At 30.2% G+C, this 12,533-nt stretch overlaps 1 protein-coding gene across 1 annotated transcript; it reads left to right on the top strand.

Annotated features, from left to right (window-relative positions):
* Nucleotides 1-564: 564 nt before the first annotated feature.
* LOC130985385 (GDSL esterase/lipase At1g28590-like) lies at nt 565-7,410 on the top strand. Its single transcript, XM_057908346.1, has 5 exons — nt 565-886; nt 956-1,174; nt 6,356-6,504; nt 6,624-6,900; nt 6,991-7,410. The coding sequence occupies exons 1-5, from the start codon at nt 601-603 to the stop codon at nt 7,233-7,235; spliced, it is 1,176 nt and encodes a 391-aa protein (XP_057764329.1). The 5' UTR covers nt 565-600; the 3' UTR covers nt 7,236-7,410.
* Nucleotides 7,411-12,533: the final 5,123 nt, after the last annotated feature.

Raw genomic sequence — 12,533 nt, 5'->3', positions numbered from 1 at the left:
GTAGGACCGATCGATTTGTACAAGTCACGAACAATCATAGTCTTAATAATAACTCATGTTTTAAGTCGTCACTAGAAAATCGGTGGACTCCGGATAGTGATTTTAGACATTCAATTCAATCACTATCTCAAGAACGGACATTCAACAACCACATGCTATATTGTGTGGACTTGAGATTAGTTTAGTACGTAGATATTTTATTGATTTGATAAAAATAAGTTATAACTAATTAATTAAGAAACGTGTCTTGTAAAAATAATGTCTCAATTACGAAACCATATTTGATCTTTTAGTCGACAATTTGTATGATCGCAATTTATGGTTGATTTTTTGTTTTTTAATACAACGAGAAAGGAATCATGCATATATACGATTACTATAATAATAAATAAAAAAAATGGATCGAGCCGAATATCAAATGCGTGAGTAAAGGAATTTCATCTCATTTTGAGAGGAGCGGGTCCCATTAATGCTTCATCATATAGTGCTTTTTTAACGTGTAAAAAAGAGTGAAGAATAGTTTTCGTATAGATAAATGATTACAACTGTCTCATATATATGCATCATCACCACATTCCATTCCATATCGCATGTTCCATAATGGCTCCGTCATGTTTCTCTCCCAAAAACCGATCCATTTTCACACATTTCTTTCTTTTAATTTTATTTTCATCGCAAACCAAACTCGCTGCTTCTCTTCCTCCTTCTTCTTCTTGTTTCAAATCCATAATTGGCTTCGGCGATTCACTAACAGATACCGGAAACCTACTCCACTTGTATCCATCGGAACCTCCCTTGTTTTTCGCGGTGCCGCCGTACGGAGAAACTTTCTTCAATCGTCCCACCGGAAGATGCTCCGACGGCCGCCTCATCATCGACTTCATTGGTACCTTTACAAGTTTTTTTTTATATTTATTATTTCTTTAATTATATTTAATTCATGGCTGGTTTGCAGCTGAATATTTGGGGCTTCCTTTGGTGCCGCCGTTTTACGGTGGAAAGAATTTGAGCGGCGGAAATAGTGTGAATTTTGCGGCGGCGTCGGCAAATGCGCTGCCGGACTCCTTTTTTATGAGTAAAGGAATCGAAGTTCGTCATGCAAATATTTCTTTGACAGATCAATTGCGATGGTTTAAGGAACTTTTTTTGCCAAAATTTTATCGCAAACCTTCAGGTCAGAAAGGATGCATTTTATTCTTTTTTCTCGTTCTTTTTTTAGTTTTTTTATTTGATCAAATTTCTTAGGTTAATATTAATTATAACTGCAAAATAGAAAATTAAATGTGAAAAATAGTTACAAAATGAGTCCTAAGTAGAATTTAAAAGAATTCAAACTAAAGCATCCGAAAAGCTTGAAACTACAAAATTGTGACAACAAATCTAATTAAAGAAAATGATAGAGGATTGTAAAGTTATCCGTAGCACTAACACTTGTCGCAATCACATTTAGGGTGGTTACTTTGGGAACGAGATTCAGTGTACTACATTTTATGTCTCACTTTGTGTTCTATTTTCAATTTTATTTTATTTTTTATATATATTTTCGTCAATTTCAACTTTATATGTTTTAGTTTAATTTTTTGATTATAAACTAGGGGTTATTCCATCAATTTAGGGTATATAATTATTTTTTATCATTTATTTTCATTTTTATTAGCTAATAATAGGTTGATAAATTCAAAGTCATGATATATACTTTCTAAAAAATTTAATCTTTTGAAATAAAAATTAAATATAATTCCTAGTATTATAATAAATTTTATTTTTATAAAAAAATATTTTTAAAATAATAGATATAAGAATGGGACATAGTGACACACATGAGATTGTGGGACACCGGATCTCTTCCCGGTTACTTTGCATGATTGATTATACGTAGGATTGAGTATTTTTATCCTTAAGAGTAAAATATCTTCAATTCCACTATTTTCATGGGATAAGAATCAAGCAAAAATGAGCTTAAATGATAAAAATAATCAAGATTCAAGGGCCTTGGGATATCTCAAAGTTACAATCCATCAAAGAAAATACGAGATTAACCTATTACTTTTATCTATCAAGCCTAATCCTTCAGAGTAAACGCTCCCTTAAGATAGTAACTTTTTTTGTATAAGAAAAATATATAAACATAAAATTTTAGTAGATTATGAAACATGCAACTTTGCTACACTAAAAAAGCTAAATAAAGTGTGTGTTCATCTAACAGTAGAGTGATTAATGCTTAACGTAAAAAAAATTTAATTCGAGTTCATCATGATATAATCTTTAAATTTATTTATTTTAATTATTAATTTATCTATATCTAAAAAAAATTATTAATTTATCCAAAAAAACCAAATGAAGAGAATCCGCTGATACCCTAACTTCTTAATATCGAAAGAAAGAAAACACGAAAGAAGCATTGATCAAAATCTTTAACTCTAAAATCTCTTTCGTTCTAAATTTTATCACCTAATTAAGGGCGTGTTTACTTTGATGGAAAAAGAGAGAAAAAATACATTTTCACTCATTTTTCACTATTTTCATATGTTTACTATGATGAAAATTTTTCTCGAAGTAGGATGAAATATTTTCTCGAGCAGATCATTTTCACTCATTTTTTCTTCAATATTGGATAATATTATCCTATGGTAATTAGAGTGTGAAAATATTTTCCAATATTTTTACATCTTTTCATTTATAGTAAACATAGGATAAAAAAAAATTAATACTTTTTTTTTATTTTCTCTTATCCATTTTTTTTCAATGAAAATTTTATCATTAAAGTACACGCACCCTAAAAGTTCAAATATGCAAAAACATTTGTTTCAAAAGAAAAATAATACCAAACTAAAATAATTGGGCGGGAGCTTCATGTGAAATTTTTGGCAACATCTCTCACGCTTAATACCTACTTTAATCATTTGTCCCACTATTTTATGTGTACCACTGTGTACCACTTTTAATTTATCTATTTTATAATTATTTTTTATAGAAATAAAAAAATATTATTATATTATGAACTCTAATTAGTATTTATAACTAAAAATTAAAATTTTAAAAAATTATATACCCGAACTTTGAATTAATGAACCCAAATAATTAATTATAATCTAAATAAATATAAAAAAATAATTATAAACCCTAATGGGATGAGTGAACCCTTGTTAATTATCTTTTTATAATATTAAAGCATAATAACTTAAAATTGAAGAAAATATAATTAAAAATTATACTAATAAATTAATAGTAGTACACGGTGGTACACACAAAATAGTGGTGGGATCCGACGTGACTTTCGCTCCCCAGGTATAAAAATAATCCCACGTGGTTTCAAAATTTGGAGAAAGATGTTGACGTGGCAAACGACTGTCCAAGAAGCAAAAGTGCTTCCCATCAATCACGCACTCTTCAATAATGCATGCAGCACGCGTGATCCCACGCTTTGATCATCCGGCCGGCCAGCCCTGGCGCGTGCAACACACGCGTGAAAGAGCGAGTGGAATTGCATCAATATTAAAAAGGTTAAAAATAAGGCAGTCGATCCGATCCGATCCGATCCTATCCGATCCGAAAACTAATACTCCCTCTGTCCCAATAAAAATGGCCACATTTCCTTTTTGGGTGTCCCATTAAAAGTGGCTACTTTCTAAAAATGACAAAAGTTTACTTTAATTAAGTAAACAATTACTCACTAATTTGGTCAACAATTGTAGGCCACTTTCTAAAAATGTCAAAATTACTCACTAATTTGGTCAACAATTGTAGGCCACTTTCTAAAAATTACTCACTAATTTTGGTGGGTCACACTCAATTAAAACATAACAATTCCCTTCTTAATCTCCGTGCCCAAAAAAAAGTGGCCACTTTTATTGGGACGGAGGGAGTAATATCAAATTCGGCTTGTTTAAATATTAAGGTGTTCAAGTTTAGCCTGACCTTGACTTAAGCTTTTGTCTTGTTGATCGCGTTTGGTTCGTCATTCACTTATCGGGCTTGAGTTCGATTCGAACTCGAGTTCGGCTCGTGTGATATTCAATGATATCGAGTTCGAGTTTGAACTCAAGCTCGACTCGTTAGATGTTCTAATAAATGATATTTGAATTCGAACTCGTTAAAAACTCATAAAAGGTTTGAAAAATATTTAAAATGTGCTCTTGATCTTTAAATATATTACTTAAGTTCGGGCTTAACTCGATAAAATTATTGAGCTTAGAATTAGGCTCAAACTCGAAATCAAGCTTTAGCTTGCCTCTTTTGCTATCGAATTGAAATTGCTCTTCGATTGCAAGAATTGCTATATGATTATTTGTTGCACAACAAGTATTATGACTATTGTATACTTAATATCTATGGATCCAGATCCATGTTTAAGGATATGGGCAATCAAAATTTTGATTCGATGGATCTGAACAGGATTTAGACCATTTCCTTAATTAGTCGTGCCCTCGCGCTATATGTGGATATGCATATTTAGCGTTATTTGTTATATAAATTTAAAAATAATTTAATTTTTGTTATAATTTATATTTATACCAATGTACATTTTTTATTTTTCTATATTTTTTTGATAAAATAAATATTAAATTAAAAAATAAATTTTGTCGTATACAAATTATAAAATAGAATCATGATTGAAAATTTGCATTATGCATTAATGTAGTGTTATTTAAAAAGGTCTACATATATTCTTTATATATACACTCAATTTCTTTTATATTTTCAAGGTATAAATTTTATATTATAGTGAAAATTTTAAATTTTATCCTTAAGTTCAGATGTCTAATAATTATATAACAAAAATATAATATAAAAGTGCTACCTGTCTAAATACACATACGCCACAGACCGAGCTAGTACATATAGTAGTGCACCAACATCAAGTGTAACAAATAATGCAACAACCGAAAGACATCAGAATTGATAATCCAGTTCAGTAATAGGATTGCATGTTAGTATGGTGCTACTTAGGCAACTTCAATTTCAACTATCAATCACTCAATTCCTTATAAAATTGATATAATAAGAACATTAAAAACCATACAAAAGTGAGTATTATCAGTTACCATGTAACATAGGGGTGAATATTTTCTTGAGGGAAATATTCTAAACGAATTAGTACTAAAAGAAGGCAAGAAGATCTGGCTAAACTGCTTCCCACGCCACATAAATGCATGATGATCTTCATCCTGGATTCTTACCATAAACATCTGCTTCGCATAAGGAAAGTATAAAACACAACAAAAGAAAACTATGAGGCACTGGTACTGTCATTCAGGCTAAAAGGGGTAATTTTGAGATGTTTCTACATAATGACAAATTATGTGTAAAAACACATGTGTTGGGTATCTTCGCCTAGCCGGTGGTTCACCACTTGTTTCCCGAGCCGTCCTGCCGCCTCCACTAGTGCTCAAGCACTTTAGATCCTCGAACTTGTCCTTCTTCTTCTTCAGGCCTATACCTGCAATACCAGAGAGAGAGCAAGTAAAAGAGAAAGAAAAAAGGAAACAAAAGGAAGAAGAAAAGAGATAAGAGGTGGGAAAAAGGTGTCCTCGGGACACAGGTGGCTCAGATTTTTCCCACGGTGGCGACGCACTCCCGGCAGCTCAAAGACCAAGGCACAAAGGGACGGGAAAGATAGATCGGAGCTCAGATCTGACAGGTTTAGCCACCAAGAGTCAGGAATCCGGTGGTCAGGATTTCGGCGGCTCAGAGATCCTCACTTTATCACCAAGCAAGAAACCTAAGGTCAGGAATCCGGTGACAAGGCTCACGACTGGAGGAAGCTCTCACCCTACGGCCACAACTCCGGAAATCAGTCACAAAGACCAGAGAAACAGAAGGAATAGCAGAGCCTTCAGCGTAGAGATCGTATATACAGAACTTCCCTCAATCGATAGCTTTATACCCAAGATAGGGAATGGACGAGAAGGTGTAAAGGACTTTGGGAAGGAGGAGGAAGCCATTAATGAGGGTGGAGCTCGAGGGAGAGGAAGACCAGAGGTCAGGAGAACTTAGAGTTTGGGAGGTGATCTGAGATGGAGCGGCGGAGTGAGGAAAGGGGATTAGGGTTTGGCTGAAGGGGTTGGGGTATTTAAGGGAAGGGGTTTTGGGCTTAAGAGGTCTAGGCCCGAAAAGAAATAAAGAGCATTGGGCTAACATTCCACAACATGTGCTTACAGATTCCAAGACCATTAAATTGCAGATAGTTTATAGGTTATGTGCAGTTATTTTATAGGTTTAATGTAAGGGGTTTGTAGTTTGTATATTAATAGAAGTTTTTAATTGATTCAATCTATATACATATATATATACACACACATATGTGATTGTTTCACTGCATGTACTTGAATTGGTATATTATATCGTTATCCAGATCGTAAGAGATTTCTTGAGGCGTCGTTGATGATAGTGGGAGAGATAGGAGGCAACGACTATAATCACGCATTGCTTAAAGGGAAAAGCATGGAATTGGTTCAAACATTCGTTCCTCAAGTTGTCAAAGCCACCACTTCAACAATCAGTGTAATTATTAAGCAATGTTAATTAAATCCTTAATTTATTTTAGTTAATTATACACGTGGACAGAAAATCAAATATAGTCACGATATATTTTGATGTGGATGTTTGATTAATACATGCAGGAACTGATTAAACTAGGAGCAGTGACACTAATGGTTCCAGGCAACTTCCCCATTGGATGTTTGGCCACTTATCTCACACAGTTCAGAAGCTCAAATCAAAATGATTACGACCCTAAAACCGGTTGTATTATTTGGCTAAATAAGTTTGCCATTTACCACAATAAGCTGCTTCAATCAGAAATCAGTCGCATTCAACACGAGAATCCTAACACCACAATAATCTACGCCGACTATTACAATGCTGCAATGCGCTTCTATCGTTCCCCACAAAAATACGGTATGTTAATGATCATGCACATATATAGAATATCGAGTCGATTTTATTTTAATGAGAAATATATATATAGAGTGATAAATTTTGTGGCAGGATTTACAAAAGGAGGGCTCGCAGTTTGTTGCGGAGGGTGTGGGCCATATATCGTGGACCAGTCGCTCCATGGGAATCATGTGTGTAAGAATTCGTCTGAATACGTCGGTTGGGATGGCCTGCATTTGACGGAAGCAGCTTACAGAGTTATAGCAAGGGCTTTAATGCAAGAATCCTATACTATTCCTAAACTCAACTCTCTTTGTGCTTTGTCTCCCAATATTGCCAGCATTTCCGACCACTAGTTATAATTTTTTTAAGGTTACTAGCAAAAATAACGCGTGTTTGCATGTTTAACTAATGTCATTTTGTGTTATGGAAGATAAATATATAATATTATTATATAGTTTGAATATTGTATAACTAATGTAATTTTGTATGATGAAAATTAAATATATGAAATTATTATATAGTTTGAAATGATTTTATTAATTAAATTTAGGAAATTGACTTACTTAATGCCTATTAAAATTTGAAACATGAATCAATAAAACTATTATTGAATAGTAACAAACTTATATTCATAATATACGTGTTCGCTATTTATTTTCATTACGCCACAAGTGCACGGATAGTTGCAATATAAGAAAGCAAGGTCGTATCCCATAAGGAATAGTAGTTAAATTTTAGTGTTGTAGTTAAATTTTAGTGATTACTCCAATTCATTGAGTTAAGGCTATTTAGACTATGTGGTAAAGTGAGTGGTTTGGTTATCTAGGTGATTACTTAACAAATTTAAAGAGAATTAAAACTCAAACAAGTAATATGGATTAATTAAAAGATAAAGGTGATTTCGGGACTAGACATCAATGGAGTAGTAATGGACTTCAACTAAATCAATATTTATTTTGATAAGGCCTGATCATGATTATCTATAGTGATCTCCTCACTAGCTCTAGCCCCCCTTCCGGACGACTAAAAACAGTAGATTAAGAGTTGATAATTGCCGTCCCCGGTCAATTTCTAACCTTATAACTCCTAAAAGCACAAAAGACCAACAAACTCTTACCCAACACTCAATCTCCCGATTTATTGAGTCGATATGTTTCAAGCTCCTAATCTATTACAGTTATCCTCTCCTAATTTAATCCATTGCAATATCCATCTAGTCTAATCCCCAAATCAAAGGGGGTTTAGCCTAACATGCTTCAAGTAAGTTACCTAAATCAAAAGAAACATAATCAAAAGAGAAAGAAATAGAGAGGACAAATCCTATTCAATGATGCTTTCTTCAATTTTTTTCCTTCTCGCTTCTTCAATGCCTTCAACTTAGGTTGTTGAATGTAGTAATGGAGACTAGGGTTTGGTTTGGAAGATTTGAGGGTGAATTGAATGTGTGTAGGTGGTGAATGATAATGAAAAAATGAAGGTAAATGGTGGGTTTTTTTGGCTAAAAATCATGTCTAGGGCCCACTTTAGGGGAAATTCCACCTTTTTCCTGCGGTCACATTAATGGCCGCGGCTAGGGAACGTGGGTGAAGAGGGGGAGCCCGCGGTCGAGCCCACGACCGTGGCTCGGATCACGGGGACGTCCTGACTCAACTACATAGTTAGCCGTGGTCTCATCCACGGGCGTGAGTGGTGACTGCAAGTCTTTGTCTTCCCACGGCCGCTGGGCCGCGGTCATGGGCCTCTATAATATATTGAAAGGCCAACTTTCAATTTGAAATCAATTTCATTGAGTGGTGAATTTATAATTACAATAAAATTAAAGGTTTATTTATAAATTATTTTTTTTTCTTTTTTATTTTTTTCTTTATCTTCCTATTTTTTGTTTTATTTTTTAAAATTGTGAAGTTCGACTAATTATAAAATATTTAATACGCATATTAAATTAAAGATCACGATAAAAGCTTTATCTTCCTCTCTCATTTTTTTGAAAAATTCTATTTTTTTAATTCCTTAATTCCTTCTTATTTTTATTCAATTTTCTTATCTTATCTTTTTGCCTTTTCATAATATCAATTTTTATTATTGTGAGTTTTTTTTCAATATTCAGCTTAAATATATTTAGTTAAAATTATATTTTTTTTATTATATTTATAAATATGATAATTGAGTTAGTATCAATTTTATATAAGTATAAATATATAAAAATATTTTCCCGTCCATTGCATAGGGTGCAAATGCTAGTTATATATTAAAACGACTACTTTTAGTTTGAAATTAATTTTAAAATTGAATGGTAATTTGTGATTATTATAAAATTGAGAGTTTATTTGCAGATTATATATTTTCTTTTATTTTATTTTTCTTTTCTTTATCTTCTTGTTTTTTCTTTTATTTATTTTCTAAAACTATAAAATTTGGCTAATTATAAAATATTTTATATGCATATCAAATTAAAGATCACGATAAGAACTGTAATTTGATATAAATTTTATATAAGTATTGGATTAAAATATAAATATATATTTATTTAAATATTACTCTCTCCGTCCCACGAATCTTGACACGTTTGGTTTTTGCACGGAAATTAAGGAGTTGTAGATTATTGTTTTAAGTGTGTAGTTAATAAAGTATAAAAGTGATAAAGTAGGAGAGAGAATGAAATAAAAGTGATAAAGTAAGAGACGGAAGATAATAAAAGTGATAAAGTAGGAGAGAGAATGTAATAATTATTACCTTATTTAAAAATGTATCAAGATTCGTGGGACGACCCAAAAAGGAATACGTGTCAATTCATGAGACGGGGGGAGTACAATTTAACAAAATTCTCACTCATATCTCATCTTTTTTTGAATAATCTATTTTTCAATGCACTTTTATTTCATTTTTTTCTTTAATTTATATATATATATATATATATATATATATATATATATATATTTGCTTTTTCATGATATCAATTTTTATTATCGTGAATTCTTATTCTTTATTTTTTAAAATTATGTTAAAAGTATATTTTTATTATATTTATGAATATGATAATTAAGTTTGTATTAAATTTATATATAAAGAAAAATAAAAACTTTTTCCATACATATTGTACTGGTGCAAATGCTAGTATATATTTACATTTTTTTTTAAGAATTCAACATTAGTTTTCGGTGAAACATGTGTATCCAATTAATTGAACAACATAAATAAGTGCATGTTATATTTGTAATATTTATAAATTTAAAATAAAAAGTGAATATGAATTCGAATGTTGAATTATTTTTTTACTAATATTCGTTTTTCTAAATACATAGGTTTCATTTGATTGCATCAGACTCATATGTTGACTACTTTTAATTGTTTTTCTGCCCCTCGGCAGTTTCTTGTTATGGTTAGGATGGATCAGCTTGGTGATCTTAACTTTAGATTCAGTTCTCATGTTAATAGCTAGTTTGTTTTGACCTATTTTCTTTCTAATTTTGTTTCCTTTGTTCTCTGGATCTAGTTATTTTTGGGTTACATCTATTGATGTCTTTTTGTTTTTCCTTGTTGTTTCTGATGGACGTTGCCAGTTTTGGGGAGCGTCATGTATGGAATACTGGTTGATGTTTTATCTATAGGTTGAGGGTCTGCTAACTCTCATTCCTAAATAAATAAATACATAAATAAATAAACATAGGTTTCATTTGTACAACCTTATTGTCGATTCAAAGTTTATATTATCCAATTAACTTCAGAGGAATCAGTTTGAACCTTTTTTTTTTTTTTTTTTCTTAAATGACTTTTACAATCTTGGTATACTACTATACCGTCTCGGGTCGATTTTAAAGTTTATATTATCCAATTAACTTAAGAGGAATCAATATTAACGTCTCGTCGATTTTAATCCGAATTGCTAACTGACCAATATTTTGTTATTTAATTTCATGATTCAAATCGTTAAACCCGGTGATCATTAGAACCTCTATAACTTAATTTGCGCATCCACTATCAATTGTAAAACACAAAGAAATAATGTAGCGTTAAATTATTGGATTTGAAATCCTTGATTTCCGACGGTAATTAATTTTGATATGTAATTAGAAAATTAATTCACATCAAGAAATTTCGGCTAGCTATATAATTTTGATATAACGTAGAAATCCAACCAACAAATTTCAACTAAGCATATAATATGGTAGTTAATTATTTGCACAGCCAAACATATATAATTGTGTCATATATAAAATTATTTTCAACTAAACATATAATTATTTGCATAGGCCCACAATTAGTATTCCTCCGATCCCGTGTATTAATGCACGAGTAACTTATTTTAAATTTTCAAAAAAAAAAAACTTATTTTAAATTTTATAATATTGAGTAATTTATATGCAAAAATATAAAATTTCAAAAGGTACAAATATAGAAATATTTCTTTGTGTGTGCATGAAGACCAAATCTTAATTAAAATAATTTATTGTATATAAATTATAAATTTTTTTTTCTTGTCAGACATGTAAATCTAATTTTTATCGAGATAAAATAAATAATAAAATTTATTAACTTAGATTATATGTAATGTTAATATTATATATATATATATATATATATATACACATCTACAATTAATTATATTTATTAAGATTAATAAATCTTTATATGGAATGTAATAGTTAATTAATTAATAAATAATGAAGAATATATATGGTAAGTTTTTGAAATTGAGCAATTCTAAGCATGGCATGTAGGTTAAGGCCTAATGGTATTATAAAGAAGATTTATTTTTTAAAATTAAATTAATTAAATTATGTATTTAATTAAATAAATTTGGTCAAACTGAATTGACAAAGCAATTCAAATTCTATTAATCTCAATCATACCACTAATTAAATGTTAATTTTAATTTGGAGAGCAAGAGCTTCTTCATGTATAGGATTTATTTTGGTGAAATCTTATTAAAAAAAATCAATGTGAAATGAGGTGGTTTATATGAATTCTTCATCCGATTGAGATTATTATAAATTTGATAGAGGATTAAAGATTTCAAATACTATATTTTAACATCATATCATTTATTGTTCTTTATCTAAATTCTTTATTTATGCATTACTAATTTCATAATTTATTTATAGTTATTATTATTATTATTATTATTATTATTATTATTATTATTATTATTATTATTATTGTTATGGACGATACAAAAACAAAATAAAGTTTTTAGATATGAAAAATATATTTTTATTCACGATACAGATAAAATGTATGGATATATTTTGTAAAAAATTAAAAATAAAATTTTAATTATTTTGATAGACGTAAAATATGATTTTATTAACTTAGATTATATGTAATGTTAATATTATATATATATATATATATATATATATATATATACACATCTACAATTAATTATATTTATTAAGATTAATGAATCTTTATATGGAATGTGATAGTTAATTAATTAATAAATAATGAAGATTATATATGGTAAGCTTTTGAAATAGAACAATTCTAAGCATGCCATGTAGGTTAAGGTCTAATGGTATTATAAAGAAGATACTACAAATTAAGGGAAACAAATCTGGACAAATTACAATGATTTTCATCCCCCACTTTTTTATAGTTTTCCTATAAAAAGCGTCATTTTGTCTCATACACGTACGGATCCATATAAGATA

Source organism: Salvia miltiorrhiza, chromosome 5 (genome assembly GCF_028751815.1).
Source record: "Salvia miltiorrhiza cultivar Shanhuang (shh) chromosome 5, IMPLAD_Smil_shh, whole genome shotgun sequence".
In the NCBI taxonomy this organism is placed as follows: Eukaryota; Viridiplantae; Streptophyta; class Magnoliopsida; order Lamiales; family Lamiaceae; genus Salvia; species Salvia miltiorrhiza.
Note: the sequence above shows the minus strand (reverse complement) of the source record. Positions and strands in the feature narration are given on the sequence as shown.